Here is a 23,363-nt window from a genome sequence, read left to right on the forward strand (position 1 = left end):
TTAGATAATGTATCTAAAATAATATCAGAGTAATTATTCTGCCTCTATACATATGTAAATGAGAACAGAATTGGTTGCTTTTATTATACAGTTATAACAGCTAAATGCCATGGTTTCAAAATAAAGACTTAAGTTCTGTACCTGATCGCATCAGTCTGTGTTTCAGCTTCCACATGCCGCTTGCAGCGATTTTTCTTTTTCCTTCGAGCAGGAGTGTAATACCTGTAACCTGACAGGACGGATTTAGCATCTGATATTAACGTGCGTGGAGTAAAAGGTTTTCGGCTTCCAGTAAATAATTCAGAGTGCCTGTCTAGAAGATCCCCACTGTATACTTTGGGGTTCCTATCCTGATGCCTCTGGGAATGACCGATGCTCACAGAACTATTAAAAGAGCAACTGCTTGAAACTCCAGAGTGTTTTCTTGGTGTACTTGACGTACTGACACTTGAGTTTGAGTTAGACGTGTTAGATGTATTCTGAGAGTGTTTTCTGGTATGTTTTACTGGACTGGAGTGAACCAAGCCATGCTCTCCATAAGGTGACAGTGCTCTTGACAGGTACTGTGCATGCCGAACAGAGGGGAACAGACTGTCTTTGTCTTCTGCTTCCAAAGGACTCTAGGAAAAATAAAACATGATTTGATTGGTTTGCAACTTACCAGCTTTGTTCATGTTGGCACTTGCAATTATTATTGCTACCAACTTGGAGGCATTTTCTGTGAAAAAAAAAAAATCCAGTTTTCTAAAATCCAACTGGTTTCTGAGCAGCTCCAGTGCTAACAAGTCTTAACACCTTTATGTGGAAAGATTGGTGCTTTCTTATAGAATAGCAATGGCTACATCAAACCAGGAGGTTCAATCATTTTAGTCCAAAAGCACAATACATTTTTAAAAGTCAAGGAACTAATAATTGTTGAATTGAGGCACGTTATTTTATATGGGTATGCTCTGTTTGCACTGCCTGGGCAAAGGAAGGTAAATAGACATTATCCACAATTATCCTGCTGACTCGTTCATATTATCTAGATTTTCTTCAAGTGTGGAGTTGTTGCCTTTCTCTCCAAATCCTATTAACTTTATCAAATGCCAGCTATCTTTATAAGATGTACATTTGGTAAGGGGCACCACTCACCGACTCATCTTAGACCAACATGGAAACTACTGTAATGTGGCTTAAGACACAGAGTGAGAAAATTTGTAGCTAGCTGTTTGTTCCTCATGTAACTCTCTTATTTTGCCTATAGGTGGAAGATTCACATCTTTGGTAGGGCTGTAAATTTTTTTCCAATTATTTCAATTTTAGTAAGGCTAAGCATTGAGTAACACCATGCTAACGACAGTGATAAGAAAAGAACTAATAACCTGAAATCAAAATTTGAAAACTAAGTAGGTCATTGAGAAGTGTTAAAGAATGAATTATTTGGAAAGATCGTATTACTTCTTTCTGCTTTCTGAAAAAAAAAGAAAATCTTAATGCTTAAAAATTCATCAATATTCCTGTACTGTATTATGACACTGTGCCAAAGCTAAGACAGAAACATAGCTAAATCTAACTGGGATTTGAAGACTTTTTTTTTTTGGTAAGATGAGAAGGAACAATTCAATAGAAAGAAATTTGATTTCTATCCTAAGAGAATTTTGAAAAATTTCCACGTTAAAAATTTAAATACATGGGCAGTGTATGTGTGCTAGTAAATGTGCTTTACAATGTGTCTGAACAGTTAGGAAACATCTTAGCAATACAACTGTTGTGTATACTTTTCCTACCTAACATAAAACCATGCATTGAAAATGTTATCAGTGAAGGTTATGCATGATATTTTATGACCTCCAAGGATGGCCATATTGCAGAGTTAGGAAATTAAACCAGAAGCCTAAAAGCAAGAAAACATTAAACCATACACCCAAGAGTGTTGTCCAGATGTTTCTTAACTCCAGCAGGTTCAGTGCCATGATCACTTCCCTGGGGAGCCTGTCCCAGTGCCCACCCTCCCTCTGGGTGCAGAACCTTTCCCTAACACCCAGCCTGACCCTCCCCTGTCCCAGCTCCATGCCGTTCCCTTGGGTCCTGTCACTGTCCCCAGAGAGCAGAGCTCAGCGTCTGCCCCTCCACTACCCTTGTGAGGGAGCTGCAGGCCACCATGAGGCCTCCCCTCAGCCTGCTCTGCTCTGAGCTGAGCAAACCAAGGAACCTCAGCTGCTCCTCATACGTCTTGCTCATACATCTCTAAACCATTCACCATCTTTGTAGTCCTCCTTTGGATGTTCTCTAACAATTTTATGTCCTTCTTATATTGTGATGCCCAAAACTGCACACAGTACTCAAGGTGAGGCCACATCAGTGCAGAGGAGAGTGGGACAAATCTCATGGCCACACCATGCAAGCAGTATAACACAAGACTAAATAACAGCTAAAATAAAATAACATCTGACATAGCCCAATTCAAAATCAACAGCTACAAACCCAAATCAAATCAGTTCATGTCTAATTAAATAGTCAGACCTCTTAAAACAATGATTTTACTGTTCCTTACATTCAGTTCACATAGCTCCAGGGCAACTGCTTCACCAAATGCTGTAAGATTTGAATGGATGTATACAAATAGAGGTGTTTCATAAGAAAATTCAACTTCTACCACAGAAATTAACTTGTAGATATGCCTCCACCATCTCAGCAAATAATAAGAACTTTGCAAGGTAATCAATAGCTCTGTGAGACTTCTGAAGCCTCCCACTTGGGGGACGTAGGTGTGCTGCAGGAAAAGTAGAGACACTTGGAAGTCCTTGTACATTTGTTGAAAATTCATGACACTGTAGCCTAATAATATACAGTGTAGTATAATTATATATTACTAGTAAGCTGGTAATATATATTAAACTATGTAATACATAGTATAGCTTGTAAATACGCACAGATCTTCTATTCTACCATTCAATTTCTAAACAATGTGTTAAAAGTTCTGAGCAACGATTTTCACTGTGTAAATGTTGCATCATCTCATAAACTGCAACTGCTATTGCTTTGAATCTACACTATTCTATTTTTTCTCCTTTCAGAACTGCTTGGATTTTAAATTAAAACTCAAAATAAATAATATCCATTTTGCAGTATGCAGTAAATGCTGTTTAAGAGGAATATTAAAAAATGCAGTTAGTTTACCATCAAAATGAAATCACAGAACACACTGCTGTCATGCTGTATATTTCCTTCACAATTCCACACAATTTCCTCCCAAATCGTTATTATCTATCCGTGCTGTTCCAGTACCCCAAAATGTGCACAGCTGCTGATGCAAAGAGGCAATCTTTTTTTAGTTAGCTGAGCCAAAATAAGCCTTTCTTGATGGTGTCTCACATTAGCAAACTTAATTTTACTACTACAGCACAATTAAATGCTGAACTGATAACATGCAGCAACAATGCCAAACAAATGCCTGTGTTAGCAAGCAGCGTAATAAGGCTTACCAGTGTGATTGTTTGCATATAAAATAGTTGCAGTGGCAGCTCAACACTACAGAAAACAGATAAGACTGGAAAGTTTCAGAATCTACCTAGATAGGTGTTTTCAAAAGCTAATTCCACACTCTTCAGTAGGTATTATAAACAGCTTAGTTTTTGTTGTGTACTTTTTACTCTCAGTGATTAAAATAGTTTGCGGTGCTGCAAAATAAATCAGATTGTAGAAGCATCAAACATAGGATGATGACTGGTGCCTCACAATATACAAACAACAACAAAGAAAATAAACCAAGAGATGTTAATGTGCCAACTACTCATGAAAGCCACATGTTCTGTTTCTTGGATTCAGTTGAGCTGATTCTAAAACAAAACAAAAGGATATGGTAAAAATGACAATATTCTAAATTAAAGCTTTCCTCATTTTTGAGGAAGCTTAGGACATTAATTTTTTTTCTTCTCAAACACATTATAAGTAGAACAGTACCCAAGGTATTGACTAGCTGGTAGAACCACAAACCACAGCCAGATTTGTGTCAACCTTGAGATGCATTCATTCGAGTACTGAGAAGGATGTCTTTGAACCCCTTTTCCTAGGCTAAACCTTTAATGCCCAAACAGAAACAGGCAGGGAGTAAAGCCTTTGGATATACAAACAGTATCAGGAACAAGGAACTATCTTGCTGATTTCAAAGAAGACTTTAAGGAATGCAAGATAATGTTTGTTTGCAATTTGTCATTGATGTTTCAGAAAATTACTTGCATGTCTCTTTTGGTATAGGCAAATCAACTGTAAGCTAGTATGTCAATTTTCTTCTCTAATCTATATCTGTAAAAGCATCAGATTTTTACCTGGAAAAAAGAGACGAAACAGACCTACAAATATGCAGTAACACACTAACTGGATTTTTCACTCTATTCTTCTGACACAATTCAAAAAAATTTATCCAGTGATGGTACCATAGATTTGGACATTAGCACTAGCACAAACTGTTTGTGACTCCAAATTATGTTTGTGACTCCAAATTACGTGACTTACAGTGACACTTCTCTTACTTTCCAATGTATATTCCTATTCTGTTGATTCAACCAACTGTAATTTGTTTTGAAAGACAAAAAAATTGCCCAATGATATATTTCGGCAATAATTACCCCTTACTTAAATCTTAGTAAAGATTTACTAAATTAAATACTTATTTATCTATTTATTATCACAACTCTGTGGTAAATGTAATATTACTTGCAGCAAGCTCGTATTGAGAGGAACCCTGAATTTTCACGGAGTCTGTGGAAGTTCAGTCAAAACAAATCAAAGCATAAGGCTCTGGTGTGATGGGCAAGAGAAATAACAGAAAGCAAGAATCCAGATTTTTCTTTAAGTTACTTTTACTTCCTAAGAAAGGTTTACTTTCTTAGCTCAAAAGACACTGATGTATCAACTGCTAACAAAACATTTAAAAAAAAAAAAAAAAGTTACAAAGGAAAGCTTGCTAAATCTATCTCCATGTAAAAAGTCCAAATGCACCTCTCACTGGGGCCACTGATGAGTTTAGGTCTTGACGTTATATATACTTCATAATACTTCATTTACCATTGTAAAACAAGCTCATAGAGACACTTTATGAACCATACTGCCAAGATGCAGAAGCTGTGATTTTGTAATAAATGAACATCTCATTCTTTTAACTCAACATAGCTCAATTAAAAAGCCACTAATGTTGCTGTAAGTCAACTGAATTCCTGCCCTCTGCTGCTTGGACAGAGCAGAGGTCTAATTTGGTAAGCAATTGGGCTTTACATTTGCTGATCCCACAACCCTTTGTATGTCACATGTTCATTTTGTTATATACTTTGATATTTACTTAAAAATTGAGAAACGTGAGACAGACTATTCACACAAACCTGTGAACAAGTAAGACCTGAATGAATATAATCAGTTCGCATACTGTCAACAATAATGTGTGTGTTATTCTGTTGTATAACGTGATACATCCCTAGTTTCATCAAGGAGCCTGATACTATTAAGAAGGATATTACTGAATGTGCATGAAGAAATGTATTAAAACAACCAGCATGAGAGATGACTGTTGTTATGAAGCCAGCAAGGAAATCTGTACAGAGCATTCCTGATGAAAACAGATTTCTTTGGTGTTCTGAAGGTTCTTCTGTTCTCTTTCAGTTGTTCACATATCTCATTCTGACAAAACTAATTCAAGCATAATACATCTTCAGACTCTTAATATCTTAACCGTATAATAAATCTTTAAACACAAAGTGTTTGAGTAGGTATTTCACATAGCCATACGTGTGCACCGCATACAGAATTAACAACAGATTAGAAACAGTTAATGGTGTTTCCTAATCTGTATTTCATAAGTGCAAGCATAAGAAAGGTCATAACTATCCTTAAGAAATCCAAATGTCTCAAAAATCAGACTGAAACAGATCTTGAAATACGAAGCAGTTCTTTGCACTCCAAAAGCAATGACAATTATGCTTAAAATGGCTTAGATCCTTTCAACTGACTTTTGGCACAGATTTATTTCTTTTAAAAAAAATCTTCAGCTGTCAGAAATGCCTGTCAATAGGATTACCTGAGCAGGAGATATGAAATAGCAAGTCTTACTCAAATCAGAGATTTTACTCATGGCCAGCTCTGTTCAGATTTCCTTGCTTCATAATTAAGTCATATTGAGCTTTATGCAGTTTCACTCACCAAGCTTCACTCAGAAGAGTGTTTAAAAACACAGATCAGCTTTGTACAGAAAAATAAAAAAGATAAAGTCTAGGGATATAACTACAATAGTTAGAAAGACTATATGGTAGGTGGTATTCTTTGCATAAATGACACAGTATTTTCCAGGCTGCATCAAACAGCCCTTCTGTTGTAAGAAAATGCCTTCAAGTAATTGATTTAAGACAGAGTACGTACACTTAATTTGGTGATAGATAAATGATTGGATACTCACAGACGTGCTGCTTATTCACCCTCACGCTTTTCAGTCTAAGTAAGACTAAATACTCACTTAAAATTACCTATTAGTAAAGACACACTCAAGTTAGCAGCCCTTTCAGCATCCGTATCTGTAGTTCATCACCCCATTTTGATAAACCTTCACACATGGTGTCAATCATCATCATTATGTTGCGTGGAAAAAGTAGTAAAGCTGTCCACTGCACATCTTACACAGTCCCTGCCCCTCTGGTTGACACTGACAGAAACTGCTGTCCCTGAAGTAATTTAGTTGCTAGTGATCCCATCAGAAGACTGCTCCATTGCACCCATTGAAAATCAGGCTGCTCCTTAGCTTTTCACACTTAGGTCTTCTCATGCACGATGCACAATAAACATCTATTGCATCTTCACCCACACGTTAATGTGGAATACTTACATCTTAGTGATGAAAACACTCTCCTTTTAATGAAAATCTGTTATGAAATCTAGGTAGCCACAACAGAAATAGCTTTCTCGGTTCGCTTCATATCATAGTAGATTCTTACATTACAGTAACTTTATATTTATAAATAGATATTACACATGAATAATTTATGGTTCTTGTGCATTCAAAGCCTCACACAAAACAGTGAAAGAGGAGGCTAGTCATGTTCAAGACATTATAGTTTCATACTCAGCTCACTGTATAATAAAATATGTTGACTAAATGACAGAGATTATAAGAAATATGTAACATAATTATATCTTTCAGAAGAATTATTTTTAGTTCTTTTTGTTTTTATGATGCACAAAGCACAGGCTCAATGGAAAACAGTTTCTGTGCTCTGTTGCAGCATTAAATAATAATAAAAGCGGCTGTTGAAAAAATGAAGATGAAAAAATGAAGAATGATGAAATAAAAGCACCAGACTTATGAGATAGCATAAAAAGTGAATGCTAATGAATTAAGCCTTTTAAAAATAAAAAGTCAGGTGCATAAATCAAAGCTGGTTAGCACATATTTAGCCTATAATCTATTCAGACATTGACCTTGTCAGAATTACAATGGTTATTACTGTATATGTTACTCTTGATATACATATTACAAGAGCAACATCTTATTACTCAAGAAATTATGCATTATGAAAGTCATGTCTTTAGCTTTAGTATTCTTATATCTAAATTTAGTGTTGGCAAAGCGAGCAGAACTCTACTTGTCTTTTATTCTTATAATCCTCCTGTTATAAGATGCTTATGAAGAACAGGACCACATTCTACTTTTGTCACTACCTCCAATTACTTCCACTGCTCACCCTTCTGCCAGAAGGCTCATTTGTAGAACTTTATTAACTTGCAGGTGCTCTGATTTATACTCCAGTGAAAAACATCTTGTAAAACCAGCAATATAACCATCAATGATTTGACTAACAAAGTGCCAAATTGTACTTTACTGAAGATCACAGAATCACAGAATTGTCTAGGTTGGAAGAGACCTCAAGATCATCGAGTGCAACCTCTGACCTAACACTAACAAGTCCTCCACTAAACCATAACACTAAGTTCAACATCTAAACGTCTTTTAAAGACCTCCAGGGATGGTGACTCCACCACTTCCCTGGGCAGCCCATTCCAATGCCTCACAACCCTCTCAGTAAAGAAGTTCTTCCTAAGATCCAACCTAAAACTCCCCTGGCGCAACTTTAGCCCATTCCCCCTCGTCCTGTCACCAGGCACATGGGAGAATAGACCAACCCCCACCTCGCTACAGCCTCCTTTAATATACTTATAGAGTGATAAGGTCGCCCCTGAGCGTCCTTTTCTTCAGACTGAACAAACCCAACTCCCTCAGCCGCTCCTCGTAGGACTTGTTCTCCAGACCCCTCACCAGCTTCGTCTCCCTTCCCTAGACTTGCCTGAGCACCTCGATGTCCTTCTTGTAGAGAGGGGCCCAAAACTGAACATAGCACTCAAGGTGTGGCCTCACCAGAGCCAAGTACAGGGGGACAATCACTTCCCTAGCCCTGCTGGCCACACTGCTTCTTATACAAGCCAGGATGCCGTTGGCCTTCTTGGCCACCTGAGCACACTGCTGGCTCATATTCAGCCGACTATCCACCAATACTCTCAGGTCCTTCTCCACCAGGCAGCTGTCCAACCGCTCATCTCCCAGTCTGTAGCTCTGCTTGGGGTTATTGCACCCCAGGTGCAGGACCCGGCACTTGGCCTTGTTAAACTTCATGCAGTTGACCTCAGCCCATTGGTGCAGCCTATCCAGATCCTCCTGCAGAGCCTTCCTATCCTCAAGCAGATCGACACACGTGCATAGCTTGGTGTCATCTGTGAACTTACTGAGGGTGCACTCAATGCCCTCATCCAGATCATCGATGAAGATATTAAAGAGGACCGGCCCCAGCACCGAGCCCTGGGGAACGCCACTAGTGACTGGCCTCCAGCTGGATTTGACTCCATTCACCATGACTCTTTGGGCCCGGCTATCCAGCCAGTTTCTAACCCAATGAAGTGTACGCCAGTCCAAGCCACGAGCAGGCAGTTTCTTGAGGAGAATGCTGTGGGAGACGGTGTCAAAAGCCTTGCTGAAGTCAAGGTAGACCACATCCACAGCCTTTCCCTCATCCACCAAGCGTGTCACTTTGTCATAGAAGGAGATCAGGTTTGTCAAGCAGGACCTGCCGTTCATAAGCCCATGCTGACTGGGCCTGATCACCTGGTTGCCCTGTAAGTGCTGCATGATGACACTCAGGATAATCTGCTCCATGAGCTTCCCTGGCACTGAGGTCAAACTGACAGGCCTATAGTTTCCCGGGTCTGCCCTCCGGCCCTTCTTGTAGACGGGCTTCACATTTGCTAGCTGCCAGTCGACTGGGACCTCCCCCAATAGTCAGGACTGTCGATAAATGATGGAGACCTGTAAGCCTGTAGCGGGTTTACGTGGCAAGGTTTTGGTAGCAGGGGGCTATAGGGGTGGTTTCTGTGAGAAAGATCTAGAAGCTGCCCCATGTTTGGGAAGGGCCCCATTGTTTTCCAGATCTGAGCCAATAAGCGATGTTGTTTGCGCCTCTGTGAGAGCGTATTTAAGACAGGGAAAAAATGCTGCGCCACACAGCAGCCGGGAGTGAGGAACAGCCTGCAGGTGCCAAGGTCAGTGTAGAAGGAGGGGGAGAGGTGCTCCAGGCGCCGGAGCAGAAGTCCCCTGTGGCCTGTGGTGAGGACCATGGTGAAGCAGGATGTCCCCCTGCAGCCCATGGAGTACCACGGTGGAGCAGGGTTCCATGCTGCAGCCCATGGAGGAGACCACGGTGGAGCAGGTGGCCCTGCACCGACGGAGGCTGCCGCCTGTGGAAGACCCCTGCCGGAGCAGATTCCGGGCCGGACCTGTAGCCCGTGGAGAGGAGCCCACGCAGGAGCAGGTGACCTGGCAGGAGCTGCTGCCCGTAGGGGAGCCAGGTTGGAGCAGTTTTCTCCTGAGGGATGGACCGTGTGGTACGGACCCATATGTGGAGCAGTTCTGGAAGAGCTGCTGCCTGTGGGAAGCTCACGCCAGATCAGTTCATCAAGGACTGCATCCCATGGGTGGGACCCCACAGCACAGGGGACGAGAGTGACCGAGAAGGAGCGGCAGAGAAAAAGCGCTGTAGACTGACCATAACCCCCATTCCCCCATTCCCCTGCGCCGCTCGGGGGGAGGAGGTGGAAGAGGGTGGATGAGGGGGAAGGTGCTTTTGGTTTGCTTTTTCCTTTGTTTTCTCACTTCTCTCGCTTGTTAGTTGTAGGCAATAAATCTTACTATCTCCTTATGCCGAGTCTGTTTTGCCCGTTACAATAATTATTGCGTGATTTTCTCGTCCTTATCTCAATCCTTGAGCCCTTTTCACATATTTTCTCCCTACTCCTCTTTGAGGAGGGGGAGTGAGAGAGCGGCTGTGGTGGAGCTCGGCTGCCCACTCGAGCGGAACCACGACAATGATGGAGAGCGGCTTGGCCAGCTCCTCTGCCAGGTCTCTCAGTATCCTCAGGTGGATCCAATCTGGCCCCACTGACTTGCGTACATCCAAGTGCTGTAGCAGGTTGCCAACCATTTCCTCATGGATAGTGAGGGCACATTCTGCTCCCCATCCCCTTCCACCAGTTCAGGGTACTGGGTATCCAGAGAGCAACTGGTTTTGCCGCTAAGGAGTGAGGCAAAGAAGGCATTAAGCACCTCTGCCTTTTCCTCATCTTTCGTAACTAAGTTCCCCCCCCTGCATCCAGTAAAGGCTGGAGATTCTCCTTAGTCCTCCGTTTTGCATTAATGTATTTGTAAAAACATTTTTGTTGTCTTTGATGGCAGTAGCCAGACTGAGCTCCAGATGAGCTTTGGCCTTTCTAATTTTGTCCCTGCACTGCCTCGCAACATCCTTCTAGTTCTCCCGAGTGGCCCACCCTCTTTTCCAAAGATTGTAAACCCTCTTTTTTCTCCTAAGCTCAAGCCACAACTTTCTGTTCAGCCAGGCCAGTCTTCTTCCCCACCGGCTCGTCTTTGGGCACGTGGGGACAGACCGCTCCTGCGCCATTAAGATTTCCTTCTTGAAGAGCACCCAGCCTTCCTGGACTCCTCTGCGCTTCAGAACCGCCTGCCAAGGGACCCTGCCAACCAGTGTCCTGAACAGTTCAAAGTTGGCCCTCTGGAAGTCTAATAAAGCGGTTTTACTGGTCCCCTTCCTGGCTTTGCCAAGAATGGGGAACTCTACCATTTCATGGTCACTCTGCCCGAGACAGTTTCCAACCACCACATCTCCCACCAGTCCTTCTCTGTTTGTGAAAGAAGGTCTAGCGGGGCACCTCCCCTGGTAGGCTCACTAACCAACTGTGTCAGGAAGCTATCTTCCACGCTCTCCAGAAACCTCCTAGACTGCTTTAACTGGGCTGTGTTGTGCTTCCAGGAGGTATCTGAGAAGTTGAAGTCCCCCACAAGAACAAGCACTGATGATTTCACAACTTTTGTCAGCTGCCTATAGAACTCCTCATCCGTCTCCTCATCAGCTACCTGTCTCTCAAGCTCCAGGGCCTCAGACCTGTTGCGTAAGGGCACCTGGGAAGGTGGGGCTGGTGGGAGGTGGGGCATCGCCTACGATGCCGAGCAGAGACCTGTCTCCATTCCTCCTCAACTCCCAGGTCTCCTGCCTCTGCCCGACAGCAACAGGGCAGGGGCTCCACCCCCATTTGGGGTGTCTCACCCTGGTGCCTGCCCTTCAGGCTGTGCAGGGAGTCGCTCCACAAGTCTATCTCCCGTTCACACTCCCTGATATCCCTCGACCTCTCGACCTCCTCGAGTTCTGCCACGAGGCGGACCAGGTCATCCACCTGCTCGCACCTCACGCACACAGTCTCTCTGCCCCCTGCAGGTGGTAGCAACAGGCTCAGGCACTCACTGCACCTGGAGACCTGAACTGCCGCAGTTTTGATCGGGCAGTCGGTCTGGGTGTGAACATACTTCCTGGAGAGAGCGCTGTGCCTGGTGTACACCATTGCAGCTGAGCTAGCGGTAGACCGTCGTTAGAGGAGGTGTTCGTATGGGCGGGGGGGAGCGCTCTGCCCTTCCTGCTCACCCTGCCTGCGTGAACTGCTGCGCCAACTGCTGCGCCACACCCTAACTGCCACGCCACGCCACGCCCTAACTGCCGCGCCACTCCCTCTTCGCCACACTCCTGCTCGCCTCTAGGGGCAGCTTTTGAACGGCTGGGGAGAGGGCAGGGCGCTGCTGGCTCTGCCTACACCTCCTTCCTGCCTCGTTCACCTCCCTCGTGACGTCTGCTGGGTCCTGGCGGTTCCCTCAGTGCCGGAAAAATTAGCCCTGCCTGTCTGATCCCCTGCTCCGCTGCAGAACGTGTCTGCCCCGGAGCCAATCGCCTCGGCAAGTGGCAAAGATTACTCTTTGAATATGTAAAGTGAAAACAAAAACAATAACAACTAAAACTTGTAAAAGCATAAAAGGCATTACATCCAAAAACTACAGTTTATGTAACTACAGTTACACTCTGAGGCATAAGGAAACAAACATCAGGAAAACTGCAATTTCTCTTGCCATGATAAAAACTATACTTTCAGGACATCTTTTGATGGAAGGCATCTATAAATCATTAAAAGAACTGGAGATATTATTTTAGAAGGACCTTGTTTTGGGAGGGATTAAAACAAAGAAGAATGACAATCTCTTATAATGCTATATTAAATACCACACTTACAGCCCTTCATTGTAGAACTGAGAATTTATACAGTAATTAAAGATTTTAAGCACACTTTAGTTGGTTTCATTGTGAAAAACAAAATTTGGATTTTAAATATGACATTTTCTACTTTTTCTAATGCATGCCTGTGATTTCATCCCTAACTATGAGCCATGAAGTGAATTTCAAAGCATTATTTCCCCACATTACAATAAGGTCATACTCAGATTGCTTACTGCAATAAAAGAGAAAAACCACTGATGAGTTTTCTGATCTACTTGGAAATTTACTCAAGCTCTACATATGCTTAAAACAATATATGAAGCATTTGGTATTAAAATCAAAGTTAAGATAGCATTCTTTTTTAAGTTTTGAATTGATCCTCTACAGTGATTAAAATGATTCTGTATTTTATTAAGCTATTTATATACTATTTGGAAATGTATGTCATATATCTGGATGAAATGCCAGTCAAAATGAGTGAACTTATACATATAGACAGAAAAGCACAATCTCCACTCATTTTGATGGCTTAAACACTAATTTCTACTTTCAACGAAGAGAGAGAAACATGGGGATTCAAGCTGAGATGAGAGAGAGAACTTCAGAGTAACTAGAATTTGTCTTTCCCACAGGCACTCTTCATACCTGCCATCTCCATCAGAAGGTTGACACAGTGTTGGGCACATGTCAGGGAGACCATTGTCTATTTTCTGTTGTTTGAAATATGCTAGCCCTCCCTCTAGAACTAATGCCACATTGGTGATCAGCTGTTATCAGGGTAGGCAAGCAGACTATGAAATCTACTAAGCAAAATTAAAATATCTACCTGTCCAAAAGAGGTTGACAGCAGCCTTCCACTCTCTCTTGAGCTGGATCGTGAGGCATTTTTGCCCACACTCATTTCTTTTTCACACCTGGCTATCTTCTTTCTCAGTCTCTCTCTTCTCTGCTGGTCAGCAACTTAGGAAAGAGATAAAGTTTGTCAGATCCAATCTGAAATTTTACTCTTATTTTGTCCTAAGTGATTTGAAAATGTCACAGGGGTTCCAGTCACTCAGCAGAAGTGAGACCACAGAGATGGTTCTACTTCACTTGGCAATTATGAAAAATTATGTCTACTTTTTTGAAGAAAATGTCAGAATATCTTGGTAGCTGAAGCTGTACCTTAGTTTCCTTTAGGTATTCTCAGATCCCACAAGCAATACAGTACTGTGTGGAAATTCCAAGATCAGTAATGCTAACGGAGCACCTTGACTGAAAACTAACAAGTTCATTCTCAAACTTTATGGACAGAATTCCTCTAACTGTACTCTCATCCAATGTGTTACCAAGAAACAACATGTTTATTGTTAGTAAATTTGTCATATGCAAAATCTGCTCAAACCATGTAAAAATAGTCTCCTATGTACAGAAATCCGTTGTGAAACAGCATGTTCAAGCCAAGAACATAAACGATGCAGGCAAACTCTGTGAAAGGGCCCCTGCCAGATCAGGAGGGAAAATTTTTATCAGTCTGCACTGGTCTGCAGTGTAAGACCTCATTCACAGTGTCCCTGTAACACAGATGAGTCAGATGCCACCAGATAAAGAGAAGCCCAAAAGAAATACAGGTAAGTTTTCTGTGCCCATGTTTGCTGTCAGTCACGTTTATCCAGTATCTTGCATAGAACACAGTAAGTCTTTGTATATTACGAACACCCAGGTTCCACAGATAGACAAAGTTGAAAAAAATTGAAAAAAAGTTAAAAAGTAGACAAAGTTGAAAAATCCAAATAAGACTGATCAAAAACGTTAATAATTTCCAAACAGAAATGAAGAGGCTTCATGTAAGCATGCATACTTTTGAAGTCTATACACAATGAAACATTTAACTCTTGATTACAATTCTCATTCACCTAATTCACAGACTCTAGCGTACGAATAGTTTGAGACACACACACAGACAGAAAGGCCTTCACAAGTTCCTTCTTCAGTTTCAAAATGTATTTATATCATGCTCTGGTAGACCCCAACCTTCACACAGCTTATAATACTTAATGCATGGAAATGTAAATAACTTTGTGGATTGATGTGGTACATTCTTCTAGACAGCTGAGAACTACAGCAATCTGGGGACATTTAATCAACCTCTAGCATACACGCAACTGTGTCTACCAGAATCAAGAGACATGATAATCTCTAGGACTCAATTAAGCATGTGTATTAATTTTATTGAACATTTTAGTCCTCTTTTAAACTAGAAGCAATTCCTTCAGATGCAAAATCCCTGCTCTCATTCCTCAGAGAAATCCCTTTCTGTCTTTCACTTCTTATAATTGATATGTAAAATACAAAGTAATTTCTTTTACAGCTGCTGATTTATTCAGTATATTCCATTAGAGTACTTACAATATAAAGTTGATTTTACTCCTGGAAAGGCATTAGCTGAAGTTAATATATACTAAATTCTACAAAACTGAATTAAAATATGACTTATAAAAGGAGGAAAAAATATACCATACCATTAAATAATTAAAACTCAGTATTTGTCTTTCTACTCTGAATTATTATGTGGTTATTCTAAATTATTTTTTATTTCTAATTATGTTTGACTAAAAAGTTACAGAAGGGTACTCAAAAATTAGCTACAAGTCACAAGTTTTATATGCTTGAATTAAATAATTATGGTGGTTCAACAGAGTGTGGCTGTGTGTGGACATGAATGGAAGCTGCAAAAATTCAAGTCTTGCCTAACTGCTCAGGTAAAATGCTGTATGAGTATTGAATAAGTACCTAAGGAAACAATGAATGAGTGATAGAGCTCTACAAAGCTCTTTCCTGGAGAAAAGGACGCTCAGGGGCGACCTTATTGCTCTCTACAGGTACCTTAAAGGAGGCTTTAGCGAGGTGGGGGTTGGTCTGTTCTCCCACGTGCCTGGTGACAGGACGAGGGGGAATGGGCTTAAGTTGCGCCAGGGGAGTTTTAGGTTAGATGTTAGGAAGAACTTCTTTACCGAAAGGGTTGTGAGGCATTGGAACAGGCTGCCCAGGGAAGTGGTGGAGTCACCATCCCTGGAAGTCTTTAAAAGACGTTTAGACGTAGAGCTTAGGGATATGGTTTAGTGGGGATTGTTAGCATTAGGTAGAGGTTGGACTCGATGATCGTGAGGTCTCTTCCAACCTAGACAATTCTGTGATTCTGTGTGAAATCAAGAATGCAAATCATACAGAATTAGAGGTGTCTTATTTTGTAAGCAGGAGTACGTGGCTGAAAGAGAAATGTCCTTATACTCAAATGCTTTGGTAGAAAGTGAGTTCATCTCTGAAAACAGAGGCAAACCCCTTACTCCTTGTTCAGCCTTCACAACATTGCTTACCAGGAGTTTCTGAGCAAAGTGTAAAGCAGTGTGAATATTAATGAAAAAATTAGTACTTCTGTTGTCCCTATTCCACTCTTTACCAGATGAAATTTGAGATTTAACATGCATTTTTAAATGACTTGGTCTTTACAACTGGAGTTCAAAAAATAAGCCAACTTCCACAGATCTCCTCCAGGACTGTGTGCTATGACTCTTCTCTGCCAAAATATGGCCTATGCCCAAGTAAAGAGTAAAGAAAGAAAGTAACATTAAGCACGCCAGGATGCTAAGGCTATTTTAGGTTGTTAGAATGACCCATCAGGACTACTGTCACCTACATGGGAAATGTAAAGCCCTTGCCTCACATCAATGATATATTGAGCTTAGCTCAGATAATCCATTAAGTGTGTTCCAAAAGCTATAAAGTCATTCATGCATACCACAAGGCAGAGCAGACACATGCAAAACAGAATGGCAGAAAATCCTTGCGGTGTACCTGCCTTGTCCCCACCTTAGGGAACTCTCAGGCTAGATCTGCTGTAAAAGCTAGGAACTGTAAAACCAGCAGATTCAGAGATAAAGAAATCCCTCTTGAATAGAATTAATGTAGACATAAACAGACAACTAGATGTAAATTAGGACAGCCCTGAGGCAGTCAGCAAGCAACAAAGACAAGGGTATAGACACAAAAAAAGCATGCTGCTAATTTACTCTTACTTCACACATCGTTTCCTCAAGCAGGGACTGGAGAATCCAGTCTTTCTGTTTGGCTTCAGCCAGACAGAAAATGGCATCCTAAAAATGGCCTGAGCCTTTGAAGCACTAATTGCAAATAACATTACAACTGATGGGAGCTGAAGATCCTCAGGGCAGCCATATACAATCGCTTGTCCTGCAGCTGTGCATTTACTTCTGGGCATTCTCACAGAAAGAATGAGAAGAGCATTCAGCAAGAAACATGCAGTTTTGAAAGGGAGATTTATCTCTTAATTGAAAAGATTCCACTCTGTTCCAGATATCTGCTGCTTCAAATTAACTAAAGATAAAGCTTCTTTAGTTTTCAGTGAGGTATTGAGTACCTGTTAACAAATTCAGTTGATGTTTTCTTCCTACTAGTCCACCACAGTATGCCAAGGGCACTCTTGTCAAATTTTGATTTAGTCATTTGTTAACTGAAATTTGTTATTACGTACTTAATAGTTTCACTGCAAATATAATTTACTGTACATTGGCACCAGAAAGGTGTAATATTTGTAAATATGGAAAAAGTTCAAGACAGTAAGTATCTTGTAACAAATAAAAGAAAAATGGAGTGTTTTCATCTATTTAAAAAGGATAAACTAAATAAAAAAAAATACAGTTGCTAGATCCAAATAATGTCTCTTTTTTAGCCTTAGTATAGACTTTGAGAGTAACGTATCTCATTAACTGTTCTGCTCAAAGCCACAACAAAAATTTACAGCCAAGCAACAGTGTATTACATCATAAACAAAGCAGTAATTTTTGTATATCAGATATATTCAGTCTGTGAAACTAAGTAAATTCCCTAATTTATTCCACCCACTCCATGAATCTGTTCTCTTAAATCTGTTCTCTTAAATCTGTTAGCAATGAGAGGAAGCATAAGAAAACCCATAAATTTTAAGAGGTTAAACTGTAGCATTCTCCATAGAGAGCTAAATACAAACCACTGATCAGTCTCTCACAGAAGTAACACTTTTGCGGGGGCAAAATACCCTTTTCACAAAGTTTACACCCCAATTCTGAGGCGGAGATTGTGTTGTTACATTTCTTTGTTAGAATACTCCCTCTACAGGCTCGATTCTTTTTTCCTTAAGACTAGACTGCAGCAGTGTTATTAAGACACACTTCGAATTATAAAACCATGTCATAAACCTGGCAGAAAACAAAATAATCATACCTATCACACTCCTAAGCAGCTTGCAAGCTCTGTGCTAAAGGACAGTATGGTTCAGAATGACAGTGGTTGTCCTTTGTTCTGAATCTCTGATCTCTAAATTTATCATATGCCACATTACAGCACACTTGGCAGATTTAACCTTCAAGCCATTTCATTATTGATGTAAATAAGCCATGGCACACAACGAAATATGTTAGATTTAAATCGAGTTCAGCTTGTAGAACAACGTAACTAAAAAGAATTACCCAGCACTGTGCATTTCTCTAATGTGTTTTTATATTAATTATTTTTACATTAACACACTTCTGGTTAATATTTTCCCTTATGAATTTTCCCTGATTACCAGTGCAAATTTGCATCAACCTCAGTTCTGCTGAGCTTGAAGTGACCGTAATTAAAATGTACAGCATAGCAGTAGGTGGTATTACTACTGCAAGCAAGCTCTTCCTTCCGTAAGAGCTCTTCCTTCCGTAACAGCTTTCACTATCAGCTCCTAGCTCAGCACAAATCTCCAGTGCACTATGATTTAAGCAGCTGGGGTGAGCTCTCATCAAATTCAAATTGCACTTTGCTATTGGTATGATGTTCTAATTTCTCATAAGTATGCTTTTAAATTTTTTAAACACAGAGTTTAGTTTTCATAACTGTAAGACATGATTCTGCAGTACTTCATATCCAAGATCAGTAACAATGTTTTGTCAAATAAAGGAGAAATCACGATGAGGAAAGGTGGCAAAGGATTTATTAAGGGCTTAATACCCCCAGCCTTGCTTGTATCAAATGGAATGTTACCCAGAGAAGTAATGTTTGTATCAGGGCATCTACTTAAGAAAAGTGATACTGCTTAGCAAAGCTACCAATGGCAGAATTTGGCCATTGCTAAAGATTGGAAGTAAAGCCTAACAGTGAGACGTGAATCCTTCAAAGGAATTTCAGGAGAGGCTAGAAGCACAGCATTGTCCCAAATCCATCCACCTCTGATCCATATGGGGTCCTCATATGGCATCTCATAGACGTTTCTGCCAGCAGTATGAATAATACAGCAGACTGCGCACAGCCTACTACACTGAAATTGTGAAACTGCTGCACCAACACTGAAGCCTGAAGCCAACTTCTGAGCCTGCTAAGGTAAACCTCCATTCATGTACTCTAGAGAGAGGTCCAACTTGCTTCCACATGGGCTTGGGCAATAGATTTGTCTCAGAATACCAATGGTGCAGCCCCCAAAAAACATTTTAGACATATTGTACCAAGCTAATGTGGTGCATAGGTGCAAATCATAATTTTATTCTAGCTTTCTGGCATGCCATGACTATTTGTGTTCCTCTTTAATAGCAGAAAAAAGTCTAACAACAACAAGCCCTCCATCTCTCCTCACCTCCTAACAACAGATAGGTATTCAAGCCAGGTAAATTCTGTTAAAAATCAGGAACACATTTTCAAAAATAATGATGATGATTAATGACTGAAACAACTACAAAAGGAAATGATATTTTACCTATTTATTGGCTTTTACAGGTCAAGTCTGCAGGCCTCTCTTGTTTGTGTGCTTTATTAACTATATTCATTATGGTTGCTGAGTTCAATATTAGCACAGCTGGATAAAGTTTTTAGTTTGCTTAACTCATGATGTCAGACCAATGTCATGTCATTTTGCAACCACAAACTATGAGAAAAGTGTATTTTTGATGTAATGACTATACATCTTAAAATGAATTAGCACTCATTAAAAAAAAATCAGTAGAAGAAACAAAAGTAAACAACTAAATAACTTTTGTAAAAATAAATTAAAAGTATTACAGTTGAAAGTATAAATTGCTAAATACTTATACATGGTGGGTTTTCCTGCTCCCCTCAGAATTTAGACTTGATAAATATGCTAAGATACCTTCCTAAAGACACATATGAACTCTGAAAACTTAAGTGTTAGAATTGTTTCATTTTAAAGGACTTATTTTAGTTGCTTGTAACTTTCATTTTCAGAAATGTGTTCATAAGGACAAAACTTAACAGAAAAGTGAGAATTTTAGTGAAAGCTTTCTGTAAAACAGTAACAGGATACTGAGCTTTCCATAGATGCAGGCTTTCTATAACATAAACAGTAGACAAAGATGATGCAAAATATGTATGTGATCACATGAAAATTTAAAGTTTAATATAGAATTATATAAGAATATACATTTCTTGATCTTTCTACTTGAACGTAATCCCTGACCCCCCAAAAAGTAAAACAACAACCAACATTACTGATCTGACAGAACTGTTTTCTCACCCCCTGCTCCCTGCAAGTAGTCAGGTTCTGTCAGTGCTAAAATAGGTTTCTGGTGGGTACCTTCTCAGAATACTTTTCCTTTTTTTTTTTTTTTTTCCTTCAGTATCAAAGAGACCTGCATTCCAAAGCACACTAATCACTGGGTTCAGGCTGTACTATCAATATGCTCTGTGGAAAAACCTCTAAACATATGGGTTGAAAAGTTAGTACTGTTAGAAACCAGGCATGTGTAGCAGCAGCTGTCTTACTTGGCACAGCTTTTGTCAAGTTTTCTGGCACAAATTCCACAACCACAGACTTCTAATGGCCACCGGTATCAATCAACATGCTTGGACTAATTCTGAACATAGAAGTTTCACATTTCAAGAAGTTTCACATTTTAACAACTATTTTAAGTCAGCAAGGCTGATCTAATACACAGGAACATGTTCACTGCTAGCCCAGTGGCATGGCAGCTTGCCTACTTTGCTGCCAGCTAAGATACCAGGAAAAGAACAGTGGAAACTAAATCCACTTTAAGGACAGAACACATTCAGTTGTCCAGGGAGCATGCCAACTACAGTATCATGTTTAGTTCTTAAACACTAATGACTGATTCATGGCAACAACCCCAAAGGGAAATACTCACCTGCTATTTTAGCTGTACATGAAGCAGATATTTAGGGTATGTTTTTTAACACTATCTTCAGGAATTTTGTTTTGTAACTCTATGTTATTAATAAATCTCAGGGTTTCAAACTGAAAATTTAACCCCCTTTACAAATCTGGTTTTTGAACATGAAAAGCAGCAATATGCTTCGCTCGAGGAAATGACAGGCACAGAACTACTGAAAGAAGAAAGCTCTAAACTCCTTGACCTCAGCGACACCGTAGAAATTCCTTGACATTCAGTCATACTGATGTTGCACCTGTGCCTTTAAACATTGTGTTTCCCACCTCTAGCAAGATAAAAGAAACTGGTTTGAAAATATTCCAAAAATTCTTTTTACTACTTTATTTCTGAGCACATTTTCAATGTTCTTACTGCCTGAGCTACTAGCTGTCATCTACACATATTCTGTTTTACAAAAGACAAATAAATAAAACTTTTTGGTGGATTACCTGACACAAATGATATCTAGCATTGAGCTTAGTATTTGAATATGTAATACTTCGTTGAACTATTATTGCAGTATTGAAGTCTATAGTTCTTTGTAAATAACACTTAGAACAGTAGGAAAAAAAACACTACAACTACTCTATTTTTAGGTTTGAAACTAATTTAAATAATTTTCAGTTTCATTCTGAGCACCTAAGCATTCTAAGAGTGTGTAAGTGCAGGGTAGACACTGGACAAGGGAGATCTGAGTATCTTAACCTTAAATACCTTGAAGGCTATGAGAACAGTAATAAAGAAGTTGAAAGTACATGTGCCCCACAGAATTATCCCTTTGCTAAGTCCACACAAATTTAAACCTGTGTGGTAGTTTCTTATCTGTTTATAAAATGATCACAGTCAGGTGACAAAACATTTAAAAAGCAGGTCAGAAAAAATGTCCATTACATTCACATATTTAAGACATTAATCCTCAAACATCTTTATTAGGAAGGGATAATCTTGAGTATCTCGTACAAATGCATCCTGTACTTCAGGTTGAGACAGTTTTGCATTGACCATTATGAAGCAACAATTTCATCTATGGCACCTGAAAACCTTATATTCCACCATCTAAAATTTGCTTTTTAAAACTGGAATTCCCAGGATAAACGGTTTCCAGTAAATTCAGTTCTAAACCTGACTGTCCAAACTGGACATCATGAAAAAGTCTTTTTGCTAAGTAAATAAGTTACTAGGGTTGCAGAATTTCCATCTCTGGAGGTTTTGAAGACTTGGCTGACTGATCACCTGTTAACCAAAGTCCCATTTTGAACAGGTTGGTCAATAAGGACTAAATGAGCCCCTCAGGTCCCTTACAACCAGCATATCTTTGATTCTATGAAAGCAGGTATAGGACAGAAGTTAAACCTCTGAAACATTAGGAGAGATTACAATGCATACTGGTTGAGTATAGAGAGTAAATCTAAGAACCTGTGTTCATCTCTATCTGGTGAAAGATCTTCTTTTGAAATGCTAACAAAACCAGCAAGGAAGCTATACAACTTTTAGTCTTGTGTCCGGCAAGTGGTAAGAGCTCTAAACTCCAGTGAAATCAGATGGTAAAATACTCTCTTCCTCTCACAGGAAAGAAAAAAAATCTCCTTGAACAAGACAAATAAGTGGTTATAGGATTTTATCCAGAGTACTTAAGAAGAAAATGTAATTGGGAACCTTTTTCAGCATTGTATAGTAAAAATACTGACTAAATGAATATTCTGATTAAAAGATACTGTATACTTAAGTTTTCTTTATTACGTTGCTTTCTGTCTTTCACTTGCCACTCTCATTTTTATTAGAGAACACAAAGCACCTCACAAATAAAACCTGAAAACTAGGGTAGAGATGTAACATTGTCTTTAGAAGCCAGTCTCAGGTGAAAATACAGTATTTATTGATTTGTTAAACAGATTATAAAAAATGGCAAATTCATTGTCACCTTCTAATTGCACAACTCCTGTCGATGAGAAACATCAAGCAAACAAAACATATGTTAGAAGAACTAAGCTAAATTTAAGGATAAAAAGCTGTAACCACACTGGATACTCAGATCAAGGAGATGGAGAAATTTATTCCAAATGAATCCTGTGTTACTGACTAGGATCCCAATACCTGAACTATGATTCTCAGCTTCACTTTATGGTCTAGCTCTACTTCAGGAGAATACAGAAAATTTCAACTCATTAACAATTAGCACTCTCAAGTCTTAGGATAGAACAACAGTAGGAAACTTGAAATATTGAGGGTCTTTTTTTTTTCCCTAGCTTTAAGTTGTTTTCATTTGTAAAAAGGAGACTACTAGCACTGAGTTGGTTATATACATGTTCTAACAAGATAAAAAAAAGCAGCAGCTTTTTCCAGTCCAGCCTGAAAATAGGTGAAAGAGCAATTTAGCGAGATTTAGTGTACAAATTTAATCAAAGAGATGGGTTAAAGCAAGAGCAGATACAAAGGTGAAATGTTTCTGTCACACTCTGTATAGGAGATTAATGTCTGTCTGTGATTAGGCCAGAGTTACATAGTCAGACACTGGTTTGAGTAAGATGAACTGAAAGAGAAACAGATTGCACAAAGACCT

The 23,363-nt window shown here is 39.8% G+C and overlaps 1 protein-coding gene across 5 annotated transcripts in view; it reads right to left on the reverse strand.

Moving 5' to 3' along the window:
* Positions 1-23,363, reverse strand: part of SPATA7 (spermatogenesis associated 7) — a 45,984-nt gene that overhangs the window by 6,914 nt on the left and 15,707 nt on the right. For 3 of the 5 annotated variants that reach the window (XM_082762722.1, XM_082762723.1, XM_082762721.1), the window contains exons 5-6: positions 13,447-13,580; positions 142-620 (exon numbers count right to left, since the gene is read on the reverse strand). In XM_082762722.1, the coding sequence (XP_082618848.1) occupies positions 142-620; positions 13,447-13,580 (613 nt within the window). Of the gene's footprint in view, positions 1-141; positions 621-661; positions 719-13,446; positions 13,581-23,363 lie in introns of all 5 variants that reach the window. The other 2 variants (XM_082762725.1, XM_082762724.1) reach the window with 1 other exon arrangement.

This window comes from Aythya marila, assembly GCF_965140915.1.
Source record: "Aythya marila genome assembly, chromosome: 5".
NCBI classification, from domain to species: domain Eukaryota; kingdom Metazoa; phylum Chordata; class Aves; order Anseriformes; family Anatidae; genus Aythya; species Aythya marila.